Source organism: Triplophysa rosa, linkage group LG13 (genome assembly GCF_024868665.1).
Source record: "Triplophysa rosa linkage group LG13, Trosa_1v2, whole genome shotgun sequence".
Taxonomy (NCBI): Eukaryota; Metazoa; Chordata; class Actinopteri; order Cypriniformes; family Nemacheilidae; genus Triplophysa; species Triplophysa rosa.
Genome location: NC_079902.1, coordinates 331,500 through 357,755, shown reverse-complemented (window position 1 = coordinate 357,755; position 26,256 = coordinate 331,500). Strand labels below are relative to the sequence as shown.

General features: G+C 41.1%; 3 protein-coding genes across 7 annotated transcripts in view; all 3 read left to right on the top strand.

Annotated features, from left to right (window-relative positions):
• Nucleotides 1-1,601: 1,601 nt before the first annotated feature.
• On the top strand, nucleotides 1,602-8,372 carry cnga2a (cyclic nucleotide gated channel subunit alpha 2a). Of its 2 annotated transcripts, XM_057348825.1 has the most exons (7): nucleotides 1,602-1,936; nucleotides 2,205-2,325; nucleotides 2,400-2,510; nucleotides 2,732-2,908; nucleotides 2,999-3,106; nucleotides 3,392-3,498; nucleotides 6,583-8,372. In XM_057348825.1, exons 2-7 carry the CDS (start codon nucleotides 2,219-2,221, stop codon nucleotides 8,001-8,003), a joined length of 2,031 nt encoding a protein of 676 aa, XP_057204808.1. In that variant the 5' UTR covers nucleotides 1,602-1,936; nucleotides 2,205-2,218; the 3' UTR covers nucleotides 8,004-8,372. The 2 variants fall into 2 exon arrangements, with proteins under 2 accessions (XP_057204808.1, XP_057204807.1); XM_057348824.1 differs by having other exon boundaries at nucleotides 1,602-2,325.
• Nucleotides 8,373-9,804: 1,432 nt separating this feature from the next.
• On the top strand, nucleotides 9,805-17,518 carry nup62l (nucleoporin 62 like). Of its 3 annotated transcripts, none has more exons than XM_057348830.1 (13): nucleotides 9,805-9,898; nucleotides 10,443-10,733; nucleotides 10,850-11,082; nucleotides 13,273-13,350; nucleotides 13,435-13,542; nucleotides 13,884-13,988; nucleotides 14,064-14,163; nucleotides 14,237-14,381; nucleotides 16,204-16,253; nucleotides 16,422-16,556; nucleotides 16,783-16,894; nucleotides 16,986-17,052; nucleotides 17,339-17,518. In XM_057348830.1, the coding sequence occupies exons 2-13, from the start codon at nucleotides 10,447-10,449 to the stop codon at nucleotides 17,428-17,430; spliced, it is 1,512 nt and encodes a 503-aa protein (XP_057204813.1). In that variant the 5' UTR covers nucleotides 9,805-9,898; nucleotides 10,443-10,446; the 3' UTR covers nucleotides 17,431-17,518. The 3 variants fall into 3 exon arrangements, with proteins under 3 accessions (XP_057204813.1, XP_057204815.1, XP_057204814.1); XM_057348831.1 differs by having other exon boundaries at nucleotides 9,816-9,876; XM_057348832.1 differs by lacking the exon at nucleotides 13,273-13,350.
• Nucleotides 17,519-19,186: 1,668 nt separating this feature from the next.
• The window catches only part of atrx (ATRX chromatin remodeler), a 63,905-nt gene continuing 56,835 nt past the window's right edge, over nucleotides 19,187-26,256 (top strand). The window contains exon 1 of one of the 2 annotated variants that reach the window (XM_057348816.1): nucleotides 19,187-19,338. In XM_057348816.1, coding sequence (XP_057204799.1) covers nucleotides 19,319-19,338 — 20 coding nt within the window. In that variant the 5' untranslated portion in view covers nucleotides 19,187-19,318. Of the gene's footprint in view, nucleotides 19,339-19,773; nucleotides 19,981-26,256 lie in introns of those variants that run through there. The other variant, XM_057348817.1, reaches the window with a different exon arrangement.

Genomic DNA, 26,256 nt, shown 5'->3' with positions numbered 1-26,256 from the left:
TTCCAAATGTGTGTAAATGTCTTTGTTCTGATGAACACGGAGAAAGAGATTTGTAAGAATGCTTGTAACCAGACAGATCTCGACCCCCATTGACTCCCATAGTAGGAAAAAAACAATGGTAGTCAAAAGTGCCCCAGAACTGTTTGCTGTCCTACATTCTTCAAAATATCTTCTTTTGTGTTCAACACAACAACAAAAAAGATAAAGTATTTTTCCTACTGTGGGAGTCAATGGGGGGCAAAATCTGTTTGGTTATAAGCACTCTCCCAAATATCTTTCTCTGTTCATCAGAACAAAGACATTTGTAGAGATTTGGAACAACTCGAAGGTGAGGAAATGATGACAGAATTTTTATTTTTGGGTGAAGTGCCCCTTTAAAATGTAGACAATTTACATATTTATTCCATGTTATGGAGTCCAAATGTTAGGCAAATTGCAAAAGCGGGATTTTCGGCATCTATGGTTTACCAAATATAAGAGATATACCCAACGAGAGTGCATCAGTTAGTCCATATAGAACATGTTTGTGTTGGTTATACAACATTTTCTGTATGCACTGAATACTGGCATGATCTGTGTGCTGTGTTTAACCTCATCAAACTTGACTGTATCCCACAATGCAATGCTCTTAGTTTGAGCCGTTTCTATCACATCATCTTTATTACACAAAATGACAACGTTTTAGAGTTTAAATGACAGAAATGCAACACAATCTTTACTGCATTACTGTACTGTTCATTTTTTGCATTATTGCAGTTATATTTAAGATTTTATATGACAGATGCGTTTACTCAAAGCACCTTCAACAACTTTACATTTTTAATCGATATACAGGAATTTGGACACATGGACACAATACATTTTTAATAGATTGGACAAACATTTCTAAATTTAAAGTTCAATGCTTTCAAAATAGTTTACACGAAAAGGTTTACAGTAAATGAAAATGAAAGTATATTCATGAAATATAATGAACTACAGTGCCCTCCACTATTATTAGCACCCTTGGTTAATATGAGCAAAGAAGGCTGTAAAATAAATCTGCATTGTTTCTCCTTTTGATCTTTTATTCAAAAATATACAATATTCTAACATTCCGTTAAAGTAAAACAGTTTGAAGTGCATGGGGGGAATATCACATTATGAATATTTCATATTATTTCATATTTAATGAATTCATATTTTCTTTCCCCACTGGCAGATTTTTTGAGCATTTTTCTTTTGGAGAAGACAAGACTTTGTTAAATAATTCACTTTTCATGTAAATTTACTTTGGCTTAAGAATGTTTAGATGTTTGTACTGGAAAACAACACAAAAATACTGAGTGTAACATTTGTGCGTGTGTGTGTGTCGGTGCTCTTCAGACACATGAACATCTGCTGGCAGGGGCGGACTGGCCATCTGGCATTCCGGGCCGGACGCTTTGGCCGCTTCGACGGACGTATTATAAATGTGAATGCATGCAACGTGAATGCAAAAGACACGTATGCGTTCCACCCACCTCCCCGTCGACAGATTTAACCATGCACAACCAACCACCACCCCCCCCCTCCGTCGACAGAAATGTTTGAAGGCCGATGTGGGCCGATTTTTTTCCCAGTCCAGCCCTGTCTGCTGGAATAACAATCAGCCCGCATGTATAAAAGCACACGCACACACATGTGAATGACTGATATCCTGACAGATAAACACATGGATGATGAGGAGAGGTGGAGTGCTCTGTGATGTCTGGAGTGTCATATGCTAATATATCTGCCCGACTCTCATTGTCTCTTCAATCACTCCAGACCAGCGCCGTTCACATCACAGCTCTCTGAAATACATCAACTGTTCACTTCAGTCACAGCAAGAGAGAACGAGCGACAGTGGCCATATCTCATCTGCTGAAGAATTCATCCACAGGCCACTTGAAGAAGGTGAGAAGAAAACACACAGGTGAGTGAACACATCTTCTCTTCCAGACAGCACTTCGTATAATTCAAGAAATTTCACATCTAATTACAAAAAACAGACAGCGTCTTGCCTCCTCGTTCGTGATCACGTGTCAATGTTGTACGTCAATGAGCTGAATGTCTAGTTGATCACTGATGTGAAATCTGCCCGCTGTCCTTCTTGACCTTCATCATCGCAACAAGAGCGTGCTGAACTGATCTCATGGAGATGTTTTACACGCGGACTCTCTTCACAGATTTTGTGGGTGTAGTGGTGTGTTACAGGATGGCGGGTCAGGTGTCGGTGGAGAGCATGGATTTATCAGCTCACAGACTTTCTGTCAAGACGTCTGTGGAAGACGAGTCCGAGCCGGCAGACAGCACTCTCAGCCGGTGAGATCTTGTGAACGTTTCAGTGGATGCGTTACGCTTGAATGGGCTCTGATGCGCTCGCGCTGTCTCTCCAGCGGTCAGTCCGTATGTGATGACACATCTTCAGAGCTACAGCGAATGGCCACGCTGGATCCCTGCAGACTCACCTCACAGAACTCCTTCAGGGGTCGAGGAGCGCTCTCCAGGTGACACCTCAATGGACACAATACATTCAAATCATGTTTATAAACTGGGACAAGATTTCACAGGATTGATTCCCATCTGAATCATCTCCGCACGGTGAGGTTCAGAATAAAATGTGGCATTTGGTTTGTTGGAGTTGAAAGTAAGTTTGAATGTCATGCATGTGCTGTGTAGCATTTGAAATGGCAGGTTTGAATGAGAAGCATTTGTTTTGGGGAGTAAGGTTGGTGAGTATGGTGGTGACGCTCAGAGACTGGGCTCATAAGAGTCTTCAGGAGGAACAGGAGCGGCCGGACTCATTCTTGGAGCGTTTCCGAGGACCTGAACTTCAAATCGCTCCCAGTCGAATAAGCATCAACAGACCTGACGCGCATGATGGAAACAACAGCTTCAAAATCAAGTGAGTTTATTTCTCGCATCATCATCATCATCCTCTCTGTGTGTGAAAATGCAGGAACACGAGTGTTTGTTTGGTTGTTTGTGTGATCAGGAAGAAGTGGGATGTTTTTCTTCTGGCACCTGCTGATGATCTGTACTATCGTTGGCTGTTTGTCATCGCCTCAGCGGTGTTATACAACTGGTGCTTTGTGGTGGCTCGGTAAGACTTCATTCTTCCTTTTAAAAGACATTTCAAGCCAAGTTGAAAATATTCTACATCAAATATCCGGAGATCCTGAAATGAATTCTGAACCTGTAAGCAAATGTTGCAAGAAATGAAGGTTGAAGAAGGTGGATTGAATGCTTGGCCTGTAATGAAGGCATCTGTTCCTCCATTAGTAACCAAATGACGTGCGCGTGCGTGCGTGTGTGCGTGTGATGGGGTCTTTTATTTTCATGCTGATTCATGTTAATGCCTCTTTCATTATTTCTATCTCAAACACAGAGCGTGCTTTGATGAGCTTCAGAGCAGAAACTTTATTCTGTGGCTGGTTTTGGATTATCTCTCTGATGTCATATATATATTGGACATCTGTGTTCGACTGAGGACAGGTGAGGATCCTCCAGCATATACAGTGTGTGTCATTCTACACAAGTGCTGCGAATTCACCTTTGCGAGGTTGAAAGTCTTCCATTGAAAGATGTTTTGTTTCTATGTGATATCATTCAAAATCATGGTATTGTTTTATACAGATAAAAGAAAAGGTTTCAGTACTTCCGTGATTGTTCATGACATATTTGGACGGCATGGCTGTTGTGACAGAAATCGGTTTGGTGTTGACCATTCAACCCTTTTCTTAAAACGTAAGAACAGCAGAGGTGTAAAGAGTACCTGAAAACCATACTCAAGTAAAAGTACAGATACCTTGCAGTGAAAATGACTCCATTACAAGTTACAAGTCACCAATTCCAAAACGACTTCAGTAAAAGTCTTCGAGTATCTGATTTGAACAGTACTTGAGTATTTTACTCATACTGAATGTAGGCTCAAAGAAGCACTAGTCCTCAACACTTAAGAGACACGTCAGTGAAAAACTAGAAACAGAAGATACGTGAGGAGAGCAATCGCATTTATTTTCTTAAATCATAATAAGACTGAACACCTCAAAATTGCAACAAATCATGGCCGACACCATAACCTACGTCATTACAAACACCTCATTTAAGCTCAAGTGCTCAAAAGTAAACCAAAGTCCTTCAAAAAGGTCTCTTCAATATAACAGATAAATAAAATAATGTTAAGTAGAATTAAAAAGTCAAAGCCTTTTTGCACTGGACATGCTGGTTTGGGCCTCATGGCCAGCTGCAGTCATGTCCTCATTTCACATACACTGTTAGCTCTTATCTGCCATTTCTACAGTAATATACTGTCAACACTGTTGCCTGCTAGTTACTGTAGGTGTTTTACAGTAAACTACTGCAATGGCTGTTTGAAGATACATTATTAAAGAATCTATTAACGCACTTAAGTCACACAGTCTTAGATGAACAAGTGTAAATAACAGATGAACACAATAAATCTGTCAAGATTTCACCAGAGGAGAATTAAACACAAACATCAATAACATCTTCACATATTACAGACACCACTTTCACTTTATTTCTGTCATCTGTGTAAGATCTTATTGAGATTGAACTCGAGTTCATAGTGGTTCAATTATGTTTTAAGTCACCATTATGGCGATCAGTGTTTGCTTTGGTTGCACTCTTTGACTTTCTTGTAGCTTTAAAATGTACACTTATACAATAACACTGAAAGGGACTTTACAGGAACCGCAACTTTATGTTTGCTTAGTAACTGAAGATACATCTGAAAGAATACAATCATTAAATAATAATAATATAGCATTTAAGATTTATTAAGATATGTTTGGTAAAGTGATTACATGTTATAATGGAAAGATCTCTGTCAGAAAATCTTTCTTTGCAATTGAGACACAGTTAGACACTTGACATACAAACCTCATCAATGATGACAAACAATCATGAATGAGTTTTGTACTATGTACCCAGCATGCATTGCAGCATGAAGCTGTTCAGTTGATTGTCACCATTGTTGAGATTCATATGTGGATTGTTCATTTCTCTGTGTCCGACTCATTCTATAGGTTAATATTTTGTCTATATAGTGTGAGAGCACTTTTGAAAATTGAAATACTACACATTCTTTTTACTGGTTTACATCACTTCATGGCAATAGTCCCACCACATGGTCAAATTTTGAGCAAACATGTTTAGAGCACATTTAGGAAGAGTTAGTTTTAAAAACAAGAGCTTTTGTAGATGTGTGACCTACAGTAACTAGCTGGCAACAGTGTTGCCAATATATTACTGTAGAAATAGCGGGTAAGGGCTAACCGTGTATAAACCGCCAGCGATTGACATCTACCTGATACTGCACTCATATTCATATAAAGAAGCCATGTTGACAAGTTTTTGTAAGTTATGGCAAAATCCACAAGATTGTAGTACCTTCATTACCCTGTAAATGGCAATATTAATTATAAGATAGGTGTCATGCAAAATGTAATGTGTAACTGCATTAGTCATTACAAATGTAGTGGAGTAAAGAGTACATATACTTGTTCAAAAATGTAGTTAAGTAGAGAGTAAAAGTTGCTAATATCTTTAATACTCAGTACAACTACAAAGTAGCCAAAAAGATACTTAAGTAAAGTAACCAAGTACATTTACTCCAATACTTTACACCACTGAAGAACAGTAAAGTTCACACATCATGGACCTGAAAATAATCAAATCATGTAAAACACATTTTTTCTCTAAAATTACATTTAGGTTTTTTTCAAGTAGGCTTTAGCAAGTAGTTTGGAAATGACAATTTTTCTTAAATGTTAAAGGTTATTTACTCACCATGTGATCCAGGGTGAGAAGACGGTTTAATCTGTCTGGATGGTCACATGGTTCGGGGTGTGACAAAGTATTGTGTTTCGGTATTGACAAAAAAATGGTGGACAGCAATTTTCCTATCTAAAGAAATTCTTGAGAAACAATCTAAAGGAGCAGAAAACCCATTTTAATAAGAACTTGACGAGGCACATTATTCTGACCTTTCATTGTCACTGGTAGTATAAGTCATTTCTTCGATAATCAACTCAACTTTAAAAAATGCTCACCACAGCATGAAACAAATAACTCAACCGCTCTCTCTTCTATAGTCAACGTCATTCCTTTGACCGATTGAGCAGATATATTATCACTCATCCTGACAAACTGGTCTCAATATAGAGATGATATAGGACATACTGTATATATATATATATATATATTTAAATATACTGTATGTGAAGTTATTACATACAACAAAACATGTGTGTGGAGCGACAGTATTCTGCACCACTTCTGTAGAATGACTCGCATTTGATTCAAGATCTGCAAACATTATTTTTAACCAGTTTGATTTAACGTTTGAATATTTCAATATTTTCATTTGTAATTTGGGAAAAATGTTGTCATTAGTTCACAGAAGGAAACAACAATGATCTTTTTTTTTCTTCTAGAAATAGTACATTCAGAAAAATCATTTTGCAGTGATCTCTTTTTTTTGTATAAAGGCCTCTGAAAGCCTCGGCGGTAGTGGTTAGATGATGTGGCTTTATTTGTCCGCCTGTCCTGTAGGTTTTCTGGAGCAGGGTCTGCCGGTGAAGGACCTTACCAAGTTAAGAGAAAGCTACTTTCACACGTTCCAGTTCAAGCTGGACGTGCTCTCCATACTCCCCACAGACCTCGCCTACATCGCCACAGGCATTCACGTGCCCGAGCTGCGCTTCAATCGACTGATGCGCTTCTCTCGCCTCTTTGAGTTCTTCGACCGCACGGAGACGCGCACCAGCTGCCCCAACGTCTTCCGCATCTGCAACCTGGTGCTCTACATCCTGGTCATCATTCACTGGAACGCCTGCATCTACTTCGCCATCTCCAAGTCTCTGGGGTTCGGCTCGGACCAGTGGGTCTACCCGAACACGTCGGACCCCGAGTTTGGGACGCTGAGCCGAGGATACGTCTACTGCCTCTACTGGTCCACCCTCACGCTGACCACCATCGGGGAAATGCCGGCCCCCGTGCGCGACGAGGAGTACCTGTTTGTGGTTTTTGACTTCCTCGTTGGCGTGCTCATCTTCGCCACCATCGTGGGTAACGTGGGATCCATGATTTCCAACATGAACGCCACCAGAGCCGAGTTTCAAGCTCGCATGGACGCCATAAAACACTACATGCAGTTTCGCAAGGTCAGCAAAGAGCTGGAGGCTCGCGTCATCAAGTGGTTCGACTACTTGTGGACCAATAAGAAATCGCTGGACGAGCAGGATGTTCTGAAGAGCCTGCCCAACAAACTGCGGGCCGAGATCGCCATCAACGTGCACCTGGAAACGCTGAAGAAGGTCCGCATCTTCCAGGACTGCGAGGCGGGACTGCTGGTGGAACTGGTTCTCAAGCTGCGGCCGCAGGTTTTCAGTCCCGGCGACTACATCTGCAGAAAAGGAGACATCGGGAAAGAGATGTACATCATCAAAGAGGGCCGTCTCGCCGTGGTGGCCGATGACGGGGTGAACCAGTTCGCTCAGCTGACGGGCGGCAGCTGCTTCGGGGAGATCAGCATCCTCAACATCAAGGGAAGCAAAATGGGCAACCGCCGCACGGCGAACATCCGCAGCATCGGCTACTCCGACCTCTTCTGCTTGTCAAAGGACGACCTGATGGAGGCCGTGATGGAGTACCCCGACGCTAAGAAGGCGCTGGAGGAGAGAGGGAGGCAGATTCTACTGAAAGAAGGCCTGCTGGAGGAGTTGGGAGCTGCCGGGATGGGAGAAGAAAGGGTAGAGGAGAAAGCGCAGAGGTTGGAGGCCGGTCTGGAAACGCTACAGACTCGCTTCGCTCGCTTACTGGCCGAGTACACGGCCACTCAACAGAAGCTGAAGCAGCGCCTCACCGCTCTGGAGTGCAGGACACGTCAGTCTGCCAGCGGGTTTCTCTCTGATGGCAATGACAGCACCACTGACGGTGATGGCAGCCGTAGTGAGGTCAACATCTCACTCTGACCAATGAACAGCATCCGTATGATAACACAAAATGTTACGTGTTCAAGGAAAGTATACAAATGTGATAGTTAGACACATGAATGTTCTCACACTCTGTTATCCTTTGCTAAAGAATAACAATAGGTTTTACATAAATAAAGCAGACATTAGCCTACTGAGATGAATAAAAGCCATCTTAACAGAAACAAAAATGTTCACGGTTTCATCGTCCCGCATCATGTGTTTGTTCTACGTCTTACAATATTATTAATATATCTGCTGTGTAAGAATGATGCTTTTCTCTTCCCGTTATAAAATTTATGGACAAAACAAAAACTGAATATGAAAATCTCTGTTCTTCACAGTTCATGGGCTGCTTAACTATAGAAATCGAATTAGCTGTTGTTTATTCATCTTTGAAACAATTCATTCAATTGTAAACATGTGTTTATTTTATCTTGGCAGATTAGTAAAAGAGAACTTGAAAAACAAATCATTTGGTCAGCTATTTCTAAAAGTACACTCTACTTTATAGTACATGACGCTGTTATATACACTACCGGTCAAACGTTTAGGATCACTTACTGATTCTTTGTTTATACATTTTTTCACATTTTAAAATAATGGTAACTTAACTTCATCAAAGCCATGGAATAATACTGTAACTGTGGGAATTATGTTGTAACTAAAAGCATCCAAAATAAATGAACTCTATGTTACTGTATATTTGATCATCTTCAAATCAGTCACCTTTTGCCTAGAATTTGCAAAATCATACACTTGGCATTTTATCAAGATGCAAGTCGATCCTTAACTTTTTTGACCGGTAGTGTATGTCACAACTTAAAGGAAAAGTGATTCCCCCAGTGATGTTTAGTATCAAAGTTTTGCTCCTGCAGGTGTCCTGGAGATCAATCTGCTTCCTCCAAAACTTTGTGGGCAAAGTAAGGTTCCATTTAATTTGTTTTTAATGTTCTCTTTAGTGTTTTATAGAATCCGTGATACAAGAAAGGTGACCCACTGTCCACACAATGTTTCATCTAAGCAAAAGCACAATTTCTCATAACATACACATCATTTATAGGACGTGAAATGTTGCTTCAACAAAGTTTTTTTTATGGGTGAAACATCTGTTCTTTTATTATTACATTTTAGTTCGTTTTGAAATGTTGAATTATCAAAGTGAGCCAAACTAAGATGAAAATTTAGGATCGTAGCAATTTTCTTTTATAGGGTGAGGAAAAATAAAGATGCGGTTCCTGTATTTTATGTTGATACCGCTAACATAGAAGTAGACGAACAGATGAAAGGTGAACTTAATGTGATCGTCCACAGCAAGAGCTTCTAAAATTAACAACACACCGGGATTAGGCAAACAGTGACAAATATACATCTTTGTGTGGAGTGATACTGCCCTCGATGAGTCGCTGTCACTTTGCCCTTCCCAATATGGCGGACCCGTACAGCTCAAACGCCCAGTGCCGCGATGGATGCCTGATCTTAATTCTTTCTCAAATACCCACAAGAGCGAAAATCATTAATAGACACAGTATATTTATGGGTATTCTTCATTCCTTGTTATTTAACGCTGTAATATAGACGAGTGGCTAAATATATAAATACATACACAAACGGTTGATGTCTAGAAAATATGAATAAATGCATTTACTTATATTCATTGATTTCACAGACGATAAAACTTCATTGTAAATTCTACGCACATATTTTTTGTTCATTTTAGGATTATTATACAATTTAAGATCAAATTTATGTAAAATAAGGAGGCAATATAATAATGCCGCTATTGCTAAGGCAGTGTTTCAGACACCTGATGCAAGGGTCCTCATCAGCGCATGTGACGCAGTGCTGCGCGCGCGGAAGCTGTTTTCAATCCGTAAGTTTGGAATGTAATTAAGGTATGATATGTTTACTAGTCATTATATGACTTCATGTAGTATTTGCTGTTTTGTTTTATAGTAACTTGCGTGGCGGACTCGAGCGTGAAGAAAACGGCATTCAGTGAACTGTCAGTTAGCCACACTGAATTCAAAACTGTTTAATATCGTGTACTGGGTTGAAGACCTGCTAATAATACTCACAATAGCTGATAATCAACAGAAAGGATGCTCTGATTTCTACTGAATGTGTAAGAATAAGGCCAGCTCGATATCGAAAACATTAGCGGTGTCTCGAAACCTCGCGAGCAGTCTACGTAGACAGCATTCTAGGTAACTTATCATAGTCTGAGATGGCGAGTTGACTGGACAAAAATGCGGTCTACGCTAGAGACACAGCCATTGTCCCCGCGAACCTGATGGCAATGTGTCACATTCGTTGTCCCCAATAAAGACTCAATAAACATGCATGTTTACTTTACTTTACTTGTCGACTGTTGGAAACGCCGGTGATGTTAAAATCTTCAAACGGTTATGTAACGTTAACATTTCATTTGTGTTGCAGCACTATGGCGTTTAACTTTACACAAACAGGCACTGGGGGCTTTTCCTTTGGTACCCCAGCACCAGCAGGAGCACCAGCCTCCACAGGCTTCAGTCTGCAGACCAGCGCTCCTGCAGGAGGAGGAGGAGGATTCTCTTTTGGGACCAGCCAGCCTCAGACTCAGACACAAGGTTTCGGAAACCAGCCATCCCAGATTGCACAGCCAATGCAGAATAATGGCAGCGCTCAAGGTGGATTTAGCTTTGGAGGCCAGACCCAAAGCAGCACCCCTAGTGGAGGCTTTTCTTTTGGGTGAGATTGCTGGCGTTACTTAAAGCAAGTTTGTTTACTATAGTAAATTAAGCAAGTGTTTGCATGGATCAGCAGGGTTTGGTGTGATAACTGTTCTATTGTCTTCTTGCATCTAGTGCGACTCTTCCAAAACTCAGCACACCCTCAGCATCTCTGCCTGCAAGCACAGGTGCTACTCTGGGGGCTTCCACTGCTGGCTTCGCTCTTGGAGGTCTCAACACTCAAATGACCACTCAGATGACCCAGCCACCCACGGGAGGATTCAGCTTTGGAACACCTAAAATTCAGGCTACTTCAGCTGCCCCTGCCCAGCCCACCCCTGCCCTCTCACTGGGGGGGCAGTCCACAGGTAAAACAAGCATCTGTACACCCAAGAAATCCAAACGGGAGTTTTGTGGCTTTTTTAGTTTATGTCTTGTAGCATTGAGGTCACTCATTTGCTAGTGTACTAAAATAAGACTGATGCACATTGTTTCTGGGATGTTTTGGGTCGTTGGGCATCAACTGGCCTAATTCTTCTGTTAGAAAGAACTGCAACTAGTCCAGAGTGAGATTGTAGAATCCAGGTATTTATTTGAACAGTCAGTGATGTGCATGTGCTTTTCTATAGAAAACAGGAAATTATAATGAATACAGATATAATGCAGATACAGAGTGGCAAACAGTGTCGCTATTAATTATAAACAATTAAATGTAACCATGAAAATTTAAACTTGCAACAGTATACGACAAGTATATTTTGCAGACAATATGACCTCAATACAACAATATTGGTGGAGTGAGTTTCCCGCTGCTGCAGGTGGCTAGCGGTGTCAGGTAACACGCGCATATGCTCATTACTCAAACCCGCTCTTCATAACGCGAATATACAATTAAGGATTAAATAACTCTCTCCTTGACAAATAATGAAAGCTATATATTCATATGGATGTACAAACACTCTGAATAACGTATTGCTTCTTGATACATGTATCAATTACGTGTATTGTCATGTAAATGTCTGATATGGTAAAGGAAACCGATCTAAATGTTAACTCACTTAGAAACACATTAATATTGTTGCTAAATAACATCACTTACTTTAGTAGGAACGCACAGTAACACCACACAAACAAAAGTGGACTTTAGTGGTTTGAACATATAACAACCAGGAGGCGATGTGAACTCCGTTACACAGAACTGCTGACCAATGTGAGATCAACAGGTTAGGCCCGCCCATGCGCAGGGAATTCTGCACATTGTTGATTGTGTTTTTCATTGTTCAGACTAGTAGTACTAGTAGGTTTAATTCATTGCTCTCGGTTTAACTGAACTTAAGCCTCGGCCTGTTTTACTGATCACGTTTCAAAGTGAATGTCACCACAGTCTCACTTAAAATAAAGCTTAAGTTATAGTCGTGCGTAGGACCTACGGCGTAGCCTACGTACGTAGACGACGCCGTCGTGAACATTTATGGTTCTGCGTTGAGAGTATGCGTCGTACTGCAATTACACCGCCGAAACGCTAGTTGGCTTTTTGTGTTTTCCCGGGTTGCTCTTCTTCGCCGATGTTTTGTGTGTATGCTAGTGTTTGCAAGCGATGGAAGCTGATCGCATCTTAACGGAGTTGGAGCTGATCGAAGTAGAAAAACAGTTACTTTTAATTAAATCACTTAAACAAAAAGCTAGAAACCAGAGATGTCGATGCTCGCCATGTTGTTCTTTTGTGGACTCTGAACTTGCCGGAAGAAGACGCCAGAGAAGAAGACGCCAGAGAAGAAGACGCCAGAGAAGAAGACGCCAGAGAAGAAGACGCCAGAGAAGAAGACGCCAGAGAAGAAGACGCCAGAGAAGAAGACGCCAGAGAAGAAGACGCCAGAGAAGAAGACGCCAGAGAAGAAGACGCCAGAAATGCATAGAAGGAAGTACGATGGTGCCAAACCGACCAATCACAGCGCTTGGGGTCCGCGTAGGGTCAGCGTTGAGTTGACGCGTTGTTACATTTTTGGAGAGGTGCGCGTCAGGCTACGGCGTAGGGTATGCACAGGGTACGCGGCTCTGTGTAGGCTACGCCGTAGGCTAAGCGTAGGTCCTACGCAGAACCATAAACTGACCTTAAGGTGGTGGCACATTAGTAAGGATGTACATTTTTAATTCATAGCCACAAACTTTCCACCACTTGTAGTGTGCAGGGTTCTGTATTCTAGAAAATCATTCCGTAGCAGAAAGTAAATCAAAGATATCCAATCATAAACAAATCATTTTGTCGCGGTCCTTCCGAAACCTCGGGTGTCCAATTTGACTGTTTTTCAGAAAATGTAAAAAAAAACATTGGACTTTTGTTGACAAGCACTTTTTAACACTTTTCATTGGTTAGATAAACATAAAGAGTGACTAATAATAATGATTTAATAAAAATCACCACATTTGGAGATGCAAGGTTTCAGAAGGACAACAGCGATTTGGCAGTTTACCATCTCACTTCCTCTAAAGCCACCTATCAGCACATAGCCAAAGCAAACAAAAATGGTTTCATCATTTGTGTTCATTCCAATGTCAAGGTTTCACTCTCGGAGCTTCTACTCCTGCCTCCATAGCCTCCGCACCTGCTCTTAACTTTGGAACTTTGAAAGCTTCAGGCATGTAACCAATGCGAGTCATCTTATAATTGTTTCATAAACTGTAAGGAGAAAGATTTGTGTATAATTTCTGTTTTGTTTTAGCCACCCCAGCACCTGTGAGCATTGTCCCTGCCAGTCTGTCCTCATCAGCTCCAGTGTCCTCTCTGTTTGCTGCTCCTATAACCTCCACATCCATCACAGGATTCACACGTGAGTTCATCTTCTGACCTGACCTGACCTTTACGAACACAATCTGACTGTCACCTTGAGCACACGTAGCCATGTTCTCATAACACACACCGACTGGGTTCTTCTTGAACACTGTACTAGAGTCTGTGCAAAATACATTCAAACAAGGACACGAAACTTGCTTTACGCAACTGCACGAGGACATGCGTCTAGACACACAATGTCAATTAAATCTGTCAGGTATTCTGAAATGCATCTGTAAGTTCAGAACAAAGTGTCAAAAAACGCTCCTCATAGCGCTAAAACAAGCTTCATTTTCGTGTGTGAACGAGATGACGGAGGCTTGTCTTTCTTTCTGTCAGTGGGCTCATCGATGGCGTCAGTGGCCGCTGCTGTGACGTCAGCCTCCAGCGCTTCCACAATCCTAACACTGAAACCGTTAGGAACTGCACCTACTATAACCACAGGTCACCATCTACTTCTCTGACACTGAAGAGCCATCTGCTCTTTCATCTCTAATCATTTCTCTGATGTGTGTGTAGCTGCTGCAAGCACCGGAGCTCCCACAGGCTTTTCTCTGGGACTGAAGACGGCCGTATCGACCGCACCAGCCGTCACATCTACTGCTGCCATAACAACCAGGTGCACAGCTTTACACGCCTGAAATGTGTTCATCGTCTGCTTTCTCTAATGTGCTTGTGGTGTTTTTGTTCAGCACTGCTCCGGTGATGTCATACGCCCAGCTGGAGGCTTTGATCAACAAGTGGAGCTCTGAACTGGAAGACCAGGAAAGACACTTTCTACAGCAGGCCACGCAGGTCAATGCCTGGGACCGAATGCTGGTGGAGAACGGAGAGAAGGTAGAGATGTGGTTCTCCTTCTGCCACATACAATAGCGCTATCATCGCAAGAGTTATTACACAGCCAACGACTGACATACACAAGTGTTTATAGAGAATATGAAGCTGACGTCACGCCCTATTTTGCATGTTGCAGTGGCGCCGCCATCTTGGGAGGATCATAAGAACCATGGGCTTTTCCTGAACGACTCTGCGTAATGCTATTGCAGTTTTTAAACACAGCAAGACCGACCTACCATAGTTATATTTCCTAATCAAACAAGAAAAGCAAAACACTGCATTAAGCGCACTAGCAGCCATCCTCCCAAGATGGCGCAATATTCAACGTGGCGTGACGTAGCTTCACATTCTCTATATGACATTTATGGTCAAATGTTGCTCGTCACAGCTGGATGGAACAGCAACTTAGTCAACAGTGTTTTAGTTAAAACAAAAGTTGACATGGTGTTTTCTAGGAATAATCCTATGGAGCGATTTTAGTCTCATTAATTATTCACGCGTAAAACAAGATACACACATGCGTAAACAGTTTCACATGAATAAAACCTCATTTACGTGCACAAAGTATAAATATACATTTACAAAAAGCAATTCACGTGCGTAAAACAAAACTAATTTCTCATAAAGTACGTTTCGCAAACATACGACTGTGCACAAATATTTCGAAAGTTTAAAATGTACACGTTTATCGTGTTATGTGAATGTGCAACTCGTCACTCACGTGTGAATCGCCTTGGATGTGTGTGTGTGTGTGTTTTTGAGACTCTCCTGGCAGCGCAACCCCTCCCACGTGGGTTGTCGTACTCTTTAGCCAATCAGATTCATCCTTACCATTCAACCAATCATAAACGCGGAGAGCACAGGGCTCAAGGAAAACGGCTCTGCGCACCTTTTGCGCAGTTTGACTCACTTCATGTGTTGCCAATTTAGTGATTTTTCAGCCCCCTTAAGCGAGATATTTTCCAAAAGGCGGCTAGCTACAAATCTATGCGCCCATACAAAACTATGTTTCCAAGAACTAGTCATTTATTATCCGTGTTCATTTAAAACATACATTGTATGGACATACAAACATGAACACATCTCAAACAGGCTCGGTTTGTTACCCAGACAGATTTTAGCAGTTCAGTGGTAGTGACTGCTGGTTGTGTAGTTTTAAGTGGTCATGTTCACTCACTGTTTCATACTTTTCTGCTCCAAAATAAGTTAATAAAAACAGATTTATTGCGTGGCTGTATTATGTTTTAATACAGCATCACAGCTCAGAGAGTAGATTAGCGAAGCTGTACAAACAAACGAGCCTTCAGTGCTAACACTAGTGCTCCTTGATTTCTGTGCTCTCCACGATTATGATTGGTTGGATGGTAAGGTTGAATCTGATTGGCTGAACAGGATGACAACTCAAGTGGGAGGGACAGCGCTGCCAAGAGAGTCTCAAAATACACACACACAAATCCAGGGCGATTCACACGTGAGACACGGTTTGCACATTCACATTCAATGATAAACTTGTACATTTTAAACTTTCGAAATATTTGTGCACAGTTGTACGTCTGTGAATTGTATTGAGCGTTTGTGAAACATATATTATGAGAATATAATTTTATTTTACGCACGTGAATTGTTTTTTTGTGAATGTACATATATAATTTGTGCACGTGAATTAGGTTTTATACATGTGAAACTGGCTACGCAAGTGTACATCGTGTTTTATGTGTGAATGATTAATGAGACTAAAATCGCTCCATATAATCCTGTTTGAATTTTGCACTCAAGCAGCTTTTGTTTGTTTTTCTGTTCATGTTGTTTTTTTCTTTGTTAGATCACAGCTTTACATAAAGATATGGAGAAAGTGAAACTGGACCAAAGAAGGTACGTTTTGTACTCGTAACACTAATAAGTCATTAAAGAACATTACTAAGCCATGTCAAAATCAAATCCCTTTATTGTCACTCAACCATATACACAAGTGCAACAGTAGGGGAAAAACTTGGGTGCAGTGTTTTATGTTCAAATACTTTCTCCATGTTTGTACGATAGGTTAGATCAAGAACTGGACTTCATTCTGTCCCAGCAGAAAGAGCTGGAGGATCTTCTTGCGCCATTAGAGGAGTCTGTCAAAGAGCAAAGCGTAACCATTTACATGCAGAACGCAGATGAGGAACGCGAGAGAACGTAAGAACAAACGCTATCATCCGTCTGTAGCAGGGCTGGAGAATCCTGCAGAGTTGAGCTCCAACACACCTGCATTCAAGTGTTTGTGATGTTTGTTGAGGGTCGGATCTAAACTCTACAGGAGAGTGGTCCTCCAGAAGCCCACCCCTGACCTATAGGCTCTGTATTTTCCACATGCACTATGCTTTTTCAGGACTGCATTTAGCGTCTCCTTTGCATTACTCAGGTACAAGCTGGCAGAAAACGTGGATGCTCAACTGAAGAGAATGTCCCAAGATCTGAAAGAGATTATAGAACATCTCAACACATCCAGTGGACCTGCTGACACCACTGATCCGGTGCGTTACATATGCTACATAGTGCACATACATACATCTGTGTGTTATTTGTCACGTGCTTTGACTAAGAATCATTTCTGTTGTGTTTCAGCTTCAGCAGATCTGTAAAATCCTCAATGCACACATGGACTCGCTTCAGTGGGTGGAACAAAACTCGGGTTGGTGTCTTGTTTTGAGTTTTGTTAATATGTCGGCATACTCCTAAAAGTCTAGTAGATTGAACAGAAGAGACTGTAAAATGGCCAAATATATTGAGTGACGTTGCACTCCTCAGTTTTGTCCAGATCTCGAGAATGTGCCCCCCCACACTAACAGTAACGTGTAGCAAATCAAGTGACTTTGTCATGGCTTGTTTAATATGAAAGGCATTTCTTATGATGAAATCATCAGTACGCAGTGTCATGTGTTGCATGTGTGTAAATAACGTGCTGTCTTTATGTGCAGTTTTACTCCAGAGGCGATTGGAGGAGGTCTCGAAGTTGTGTGACAACCGCAGTAAAGAACAAGAGAAGAGCTTTCGTTTAAACTTCCAGTAGTCATGCATCAAAAACGCTTCATTGCTTGTAAACTATTGTCATGTTTTTGGTATTTACTTCAAAATAAAATAAATATGTTCTGCCTGTTTCCTCTTGTAGTTACTTAGTTCTGCATATATTTGTATCTGTTTGCATTAATGGCATAATTATTCTCAGCAATATTTGTCAAGAGGTGATTAATTTATTTGAGTAATGATTTCATTCATAATCAAAATTAAGAGCACTTTCACTACAAAAGGTACAATGGTGACTTTACACCAACAGATGTCACCATATATATATATACTGTGCTTGATAATTTGGTGACAATAACACACCACGTTTAATGCCTACAGTATATGCTTAATAAACTGCTACATATAAACCAGAACGATATAAAATCCTCATATTCGCATTTAAAATGTATGTGTGTATACAAAATTGACTGTATGGGTATTTCATACAAACGTCTATCATCAGAATGATACAAGGATGTATTGAATGTTTAAGGACGACTATAATGTATTGTGAGAGACATGGCCCAACACAGTTCGTGTCTCTTGAATGTGTCTTGCTGTAGCAGCTGGCAGTCGTTTCTTTCACACCGTGAGCACAGACACAGTTGTTTTTTACAGTGTGAAGCACCATTTACTGGCTCACTTTTTTCTTTGAATATATTTCTCAATCCACCTGCCAGCGTTAGAATTGACCTGATTCGATTTCTCTTCCCAGTGACAGAATCATTGATTTACACTCGTGTCTTCCGCTGCCTTCAGTCCAGCAGAACTGTATCGTTACCCACAAGCTGTGTTCTCAGTTAGCAGATGATGTTATTCGTTTCTTTAGAGGGAGATAATGTCATGAGTTTATTCTGAAAGCTGATAAATAAGTTATGTCGTCATTTATATTTCGTTCAAGACTAAAGTTTGTGGATGGATTTGTTGAATGTCTATGTGCAAATCTACGATAACGTTACACTGCCACCCAGTGCTTAAACCGATTTGTCTTTCTGCTCATAATTATTGTTCAGTTGATATGAAATAAATGCCAAATTCGAGTTATGTGTTCAAAAATATTATTTTTCTGTTCCCCAGATCTTTTTACGTTAAAACCAAACACACGATACAGCCATAAAAATCACGGACACAATATAAATGGGCCTAGGTATTTTATTTATTAAAGCATAAGCAGTACAAAAACTTCTGCCGTGTAAATGTTAAATAATACAAAAAATATTTTCAGTAACAAGGATGTGATATTACACGGCTCTCTGTAATAGTTGATTGTGATTGGCCAGTCGCACCATACCGAGGTCTGTTATCCCTGTTAACCGCTAAAACTGAAAACACACCGACCGCACGGCTCTCACTAAATCCTTGGCGTTGGAGTCTGACGTCATCACGCAACCGTGTTTTAGGCAATTTGAACAATTATGGGTAGTTTAGATGGTTAGAGTTGAAAAGACTTGAAACACCGAGGATTTAATCAAAACCAACAAGCCACGCCCACGGATCTGACTCGAAACACCAAAGATTTAGTGAGAGCCCACACCGCACATCCTATAAACATGACAAGCGTGAGCGACTGCATTCGGCGCTGCGCAAATCGATCGACGTATCGCGAGAGCATAACTCTGTGTTCAGGAACGCATAGCTCTCGAATCTCTCTCGCGGTACTGTGATATCATGAGGCGATCGGTCTGCGCAAAGCAGCGTTATTTTTTTCCTGGTTCACACCTATGAACAGAATGAGCCAATCAGCTGCAGATCTAGCTTACAGCAGCATGGAGCCTGTCATTGTTTAATATCAAACCGCTTCTTTTTGTCCGCGCTTAGGAACAATATTCATAAACATTTATAAGCATTAGCCTACATTTCAGAAGATTTTGCAGCTGTATTTCATAAAAGAAATGACCACCGACATCTGCAGGTATGTGCACTTCTGAGGATGCGACTGCATGCACAGATTCATCTCCACATGCGTGTAGTCAAACATGAACTGCGCACACACTTATTGCAAAGTCTGCAGTGATATCAAACATGCAAAGGCAATGGCATGTTGGGGTCACGGGATCAACGTAGACACTAAAACAAAGGAGTGCCGTGATTTTCGCACATTTATTATAATAAACGCCGGTACGCCGAGCATGGATGTAATCGTTGCACTCATGCCCTAATTTTCTGTCGCGCAGTTTTTTTCTCTGCAATAAATGCATTAATTTATTCACTCACTCAGTGATTATACAGCACCTTCGTGTGTCCTGTCAAAATACTTTACGCAAACAGAAAGGGGGCGATTTGTTTAACGCGCGTCTCTGTGTTCCCGTGCAGTACATTCAGAGTGCGCGCGCGCACACGAGATGAGTTTCGCGTGCGCCATTTTAGCGCGTCTCGAGCCATCCAGCAAGATGGCGCTCTCGCTTTGTCTGCTCTGTTATTCATAAAAACAGTATATACATTCATAATGCACTTAAACAGCCAGTGGATCGAACGGACAGATCGCATTTGCTCGTGGTGACAAGTTGACAACATCTGAGAGATCTGCGCGTGACATGAGCATCTAGATCCTGAGGTGGGTTAAGGGATGAAGCCGGGCATACACACACTTTACATACATGTCTGCGTTGCAACTAGTCAGATGTCAACATATAGCTCGTTTTAAATACGAGTGTAATGCGTGTGCGTTTTGCCTTTGTTTTATGAACGCGTGAATTATTTATCTCGTGCATACATCAGTCAGATCTATGTGCCGTTGTCTTGTGCTAACTAACGTTAGGCCTTTTCTCCAACAAATTCTCAGCACTTCAGTAAAATGTGTGCGCTTTAACATTTGGAGAGTCTCCGTGGTGCTTTGTTATTATATAAACACGTGCATTGAAATCAGCTGATAGTCAGATGACATAACGTTTTAACAGCCAAAAACAGAAAGCTGTAGATTTGTTGATGTGTGTTTAGTCATGTTTGCCTCGTTTTCAGCGTGTTGGTTTAGTGCAGACATGAACGGATTGTTTGTTTATAAAGCAGCGCTTATTAACGTGCGCCTTCTGTTACCGGCTCTTGTGTCGCGCGCTAAAGCTTCTTTACTAACACACTGGAGACCGGAAGTCTGTCAGATATATGGACTTTTGTCTTAGGAAATGTCTCTTTCCTTGTTGCTTAATAGGTATTTTATATATATATATATATATATATATATATATCACATTAGTCAATTTAATATTTTTATAATGTGGAATCTTATTATTAAACGGTTTTTATTTTTGCTTAATTTTATTACCAGGTCTGCTTTGAAACATGTACTTTGGGTGTGTATATATATTGTGATACAGCAATAACAATTTATTTCCACATTTTTCATAGAAAGTTTTGTGTGAGTGCCACTAGGAGGCGGCAGTGGTGAGTTTTGGAGACGGTGGGCGTGTCCCAGAGCTCCACCTGTAGGGGCAGCATTTAGTTTTTAAGTGAATATCTAGCAGAGGTAGGGCTGTCACGATTATTAAATAATCGTCTCATCGCGATTATTTGACCTCATCGCGATGGTTTCAGATGATCGCAATTATTGCACATCTCTATAGAAGACACTAGGGGGAGCTGTAGTGCATCTGCATATTGCATATTTTAGTGTATATATTGTAACTTAAGCATGGTAATACTTGTAAAATGTACCACCACAACACAATCACTTTAAAAAAAAACTAAAGCATATACCATAAAAATAACCTGCAGTACAATTTAATATTATTTCAGTGTGAAAACCAGTCTAGCAAAATCTCATTAACACACAAGTAAACTTTTATTGTAGTCTTGCAAGTGAGAAAAAACATACTAGACGCTTTTCTATGACTGATAGTATTTTAATGGAGGCTTCAATTCACTCCTGATCAATTTACTTCATTTACTTCAAGTATTTGGTGGTTGTATTATTGACAGGTGAAAGCCTAAACCTTAAATATATGACCCAATTTTTTCTGATGTACTGTATTTCCAAGAAAAAAAACATAGTCTTTATATTCAGAACAATATGATCATTTCAAAGCTGAATAAAAAATGTATGAGAATTAAAGGTCAAAGCTCTAAACCAGACAATTAACCGTCAGCCAAATTTCATAATCGTGACAGCCCTAGACAGGACCCCAATGTAAACCGCAATGATGTGTTTAGCGCTAGGGCTGGGCGATAAATGACAAAAATGCAAACTCAATCATTTTTTCCCATATTGATCGTTAACAAATTATGTTAATGTTGTCAGCTTTGAGAGTATCCCAACCAGTGGTGTAAAGCAGTGGTTCCCAAACTGGGGTACGCGTACCCCCGGGGGTACGCCAGGTGACGGAGGGGGTACGTGAACAAAATCCTGAAATCTACTGTTTACTTAATTATAACGCACCTGACAATCAACCAGTCATGTTTTTCTCACAAGATAAATATAAAGACGTGCTCCCTCTAGTGTACACACAGTAAAATAGTGGTCACGTAGTGCCATAAAAGGTCAAATTCATGACATCCAATCAAAAAATATGCGTCCACTCATGCGTAAGCGCACGTCTTTACGTACCGCATGTAATTCGACTGCACGCGGCTTGGAACGAAGCAACAACTGCTTGTTAAATTAAAATGGATAAGTGGTTGCAAAGGTTTAGGCCCGCAGCCACAGAAATAAAATCGACTCCTAGCAGCTCGGATGATCCACAGTCCTCTGACCACACCCCGGTCCCTCCGACAGCACTTCGGCTGCAGGTGTAAATCAACCACCCGCTCCGGTTGACACGACACAGATAGTGATGCATCGGAGACTACAGCGTCAACTCAGGTTCAGCAGTTCACAGAAAGACGATCAAAAAGGCATAAATATGATGAGAAATACATTTCATATGGATTTACTTACATTGGCAGTGACGAAAATCCCAAACCACAGTGCGTTATATGTGCAAAAGTACTCTCTCATAACTGCATGAAGCCAGCGTTTTTGCGCAGGCATTTAGTAGAAACAAAGCATGCGACTTTGAAAAATAAACCGCGAAAGTTTTTCGAAAGACAATTAAGACAACTCGGGAGTAGTAAGGCCCTTATAACAGCGTCAGAAAACCTTAATAAGAAAGGACTGGAAGCATCCTACATGGTGAGTTACAGAGTGGCTAAAACGGGCAAATCCCATACTATTGTGGAGAACTTCATTCTTCCTGCTGCAGCTGATATTGCGGGTATTATGCTTGGGGAAAAAGCCAAAAAAACAATACAGAAGATGCCGTCATCAGACAACACAGTTTCACGTCGCATCGCTGATATGGCAGAAGACGTTTTAAAACAGCTATTGCTTCGCATAAAATCCAGCGAATTCTACGCTTTACAAATCGATGAATCAACGGATGTAGCTGGTTTGGCTCAGCTGCGTGCATATGTCCGGTATATTTATGATGGTTCAGTTATGGAAGATATACCTTTTTGCAAACCGTTGGAAGGCAGAGCAACTGGAGAGGAGATTTTCAAAGTTTTAGATGGCTTTGTAACATCACATGGACTTCAGTGGACAGATTGTGTGGGCATTTGTACTGATGGACAGTGACAGCCATGACAGGCAGGCTGAGTAGACTGGTAACACGTGTGCAAGCAGTTGCACCCTCCGCGGTTTGGGTACATCGCAGCATCCACAGAGAAGCGCTGGCCACCAAAGGAATGCCTGAACGTCTTAAGGAAGTTTTGCAAGATGCTGTAAAAATTGTAAACTTTATTAAAGCAAGGCCTTTGAATTCTCGTTTGTTTTCTGCATTGTGCAATGAAATGGGCAGCGACCACGTCACATTGTTACTACATACTGATGTACGATGGCTGTCCAGGGCAAAGGTTCTCACACGATTGTTTGAATTGAGGGATGAACTTAAAGCTTTTTTTATCGACCATCCCTTTGAATTGAGTAACTGCTTACACGACGAAGAGTGGCGACTTAGGGGCAGTCATGGCCTAATGGTTAGAGAGTCGGACTCGTGACCAGAAGGTTTCCGGTTGGATTCCCAAGGCCAGTGGGTAACGACTGAGGAGCCCTTGAGCAAGGCACCTTACCCCTACTTGCTCCTCGGGGCGCTGCAGTGATAGCTGCCCACTGCTCCGGGTGTACGTGTGGTCACCACTTGCTGTGCGTGTGTTCACTACTCTCTGGATGGGTTAAATGCAGAGGTCACATTTCGGGTATGGGTCACCATATCTGACTAATGGGTCACTTTCACTTTCACTTACAATATTGGCCTATCTGGGTGATGTTTTTTCCTGTCTGAATGAGCTGAACATCGGATTGCAGGGAGTTGCCACAACCATATTTAATGTACAGGACAAAACTGAGGCCATGATCAGAAAGTTTGCTCTCTGGACTAATTGCATTAACGAGAACAACACCGAAGCCTTTTCATCATTGCATGATTTTTGCTAGCAAACAAACTCAGCCTTACTAACAGCATTAAGCGTGACAATGAAACACCTTTCTGAGCTGTCTTCGCAGTTGCGCAAGTACTTTCCCGATTCAAACACCAGGATTCGCAATCCATTCTCTGCAAACAGCACAGCGCACCTTCCTGTTTCTGAGCGAGCGAGTCTCATTGAAATCTCTACGAGTGTCGCTTTGATAATTGACTTCGCGCAAAAATTACTGACAGACTTCTGGATAGCTTTACATGCAGAGTATCCTGCCTTAGCCGATCGCGCTTTGAAAACATTACTGCCCTTCTCCACAACGTATCTTTGCGAGAGTGGGTTTTCAGCACTTGCCCACATAAAGAACAAATATCGACACAGACTCTGCATAGAGAATGATTTGAGACTCAGACTTTCTCCGATACAACCAAACATCAGAGAGTTATGCAAGTCATTTCAAGCACATCCATCTCATTAAACAGTGAGTCATTTATTTATATATGAGTCATATATCATTTATTGTTTGATAAAAGAAAATTACATGTATTTAGAATGCAAATAAAAAAATGTTTGAGACCACAAGTGTGACTGTAAGAAAGGGGGTACGCAGAATGATGTTAAATCCCTGGGGGGTACGCCATTGTAAAAAGTTTGGGAACCACTGGTGTAAAGTAACGAATTACAAATATTCAAATTACTGTAATTGAGTAGTTTTCTTTTCAGGAAATGTACTTTTTTAAGTAGTTTAAATTACAGTGTACTTTTACTTGAGTACATCTTTAGTGCTGTATCGGTACTTTTACTGCGCTATTTTTCCTCACATTGTCGTCGCTACTTTGTTTAATTTTCATGTGATTGGATAAAGAGAATAATCAGTCCCGTCACGTGACCCCGCCCACTCAAATCGCGCATAGAAAACTTGCGTCACACAGATTTCAAGACATCTGCCGCCAATTTAGTTTAATCATGGAGGAGGAGGAACGTGTGCGGCAGGCAGGGCACGCGCGTATCAAACGGCGGTTTTGCGCACTTGAAAGTCATTGCGGGAAAGGGACACAATACGAAGGCTCGTCCGAGATATGCAGAAATATTGAGTTCCTGTATCACTCCGTTCACCAAGTTTCATCCAAACGGCTATATCATGAGATCAAATCTCTCTCCAAAGTCTCTATCAAGTGCTCTGCCCTTATAAGTGAGTAGGGAACATATGCGATTGGACGCATGCGAAGCAGTTTGGCAAACTGTGCATTACCCGTTATAATGTTGTAAATAACGTTCAGTTTCTTGCACAGTTCGATCGACTCGCTTAAATAAGACGTCATTAATACATTGAAAGAAGCCGCAGGGATTACTCTTATGTTGCCTCTTTCTGTATTTTGAAATTTTAAAGACATGAACCATGAAAAACCATGGACCACAGCTCCAGGTAAAAATCTTTATTGTTCTACCACAGAAATAATGTCCCATACATCTTGGATGGCTTGAGCTTGAGTAATTGATCAGCCAGCTCCTCTACAGATATGACAGAATATGAATCCAATGCAGTTTAGGTTACAAATACATTTTTTGCATGCAGTATTTGGGACACTTTTTGATTAATTTCTGCATTGTGGGGCCTAGTACACATGATTGAACAGTGTTGGAAGTGCATAAATGTAGGAATGCACTGAAACGAAAATTCTTGGCCGAAGCCGAACATGATGTGAAACACTTGGCCGAAGGCCGAATAATACGGAACACCGAACATGGTTTTTTGCATTTCTTCTATTTATTAAGCTATTTTTTCACTATTGCACAAACTGAAGCTTTTTATTATTTGTCTGGCTTTTCAATAAAATACAATGCAACTTAATATAAAATTGAGCAAGACAAAGTACATTCAAACAAAAAATTGAGCCCTCTCCCTTCATGAATAGCCTATATTAATTAGGCCTATAACTGACTGCTAAAAGAATGTAATGTAAGTTACTCTGTACCCCTACAACAAAACACTTCATTAAAAACTGTCATTCCACATTAGGCCTATGAGATAAAAATACAAATAAACTAAAACTGTTGGATTATTATAGGCTACATTGCAAAATGATTTGAGAAAAAAAACATCCAATGCAAGCAATTCTGACTGATTCTGACTGACAACCATTTCAGTTCACGTCTCTCCTCCAAACTCCGCCCACAAAAGATGACTGTTCTCTCAGAAGGTGCACTCGTGGATGCACCGAACATACTTTGACAAGTTGTTTAGTACATGGAACTGTGTGCACGTGACCACTGTATATTGTCGCGAGCGGTGGGGCTACTGTCAGACCGCCCGCTTCCGTCTGAAGTAAAGTTACCGACCGGTAAAGACGCTTTCATTCGGAAATTTACTTCCGTGCGGCAAGTCCCGTGCTGTGTCTTTCTCTGACACTTTAAAATGCTACATGCACACACGCACTGCCAAAAT

Excerpts from the sequence above, each read along its gene's own strand:
- cnga2a (XM_057348824.1), top strand. The coding sequence starts at position 2,156 with ATGGAGATGTTTTACACGCGGACTCTCTTCACAGATTTTGTGGGTGTA. Across the intron at positions 2,511-2,731 it reads GGTCGAGGAGCGCTCTCCAG|GTTGGTGAGTATGGTGGTGA; the intron begins GTGACACCTCAA and ends TTGGGGAGTAAG. Across the intron at positions 3,499-6,582 it reads CTGTGTTCGACTGAGGACAG|GTTTTCTGGAGCAGGGTCTG; the intron begins GTGAGGATCCTC and ends CCTGTCCTGTAG.
- nup62l (XM_057348830.1), top strand. The coding sequence starts at position 10,447 with ATGGCGTTTAACTTTACACAAACAGGCACTGGGGGCTTTTCCTTTGGT. Across the intron at positions 13,543-13,883 it reads ATCCATCACAGGATTCACAC|TGGGCTCATCGATGGCGTCA; the intron begins GTGAGTTCATCT and ends TCTTTCTGTCAG. Across the intron at positions 14,164-14,236 it reads ACTGCTGCCATAACAACCAG|CACTGCTCCGGTGATGTCAT; the intron begins GTGCACAGCTTT and ends GTTTTTGTTCAG.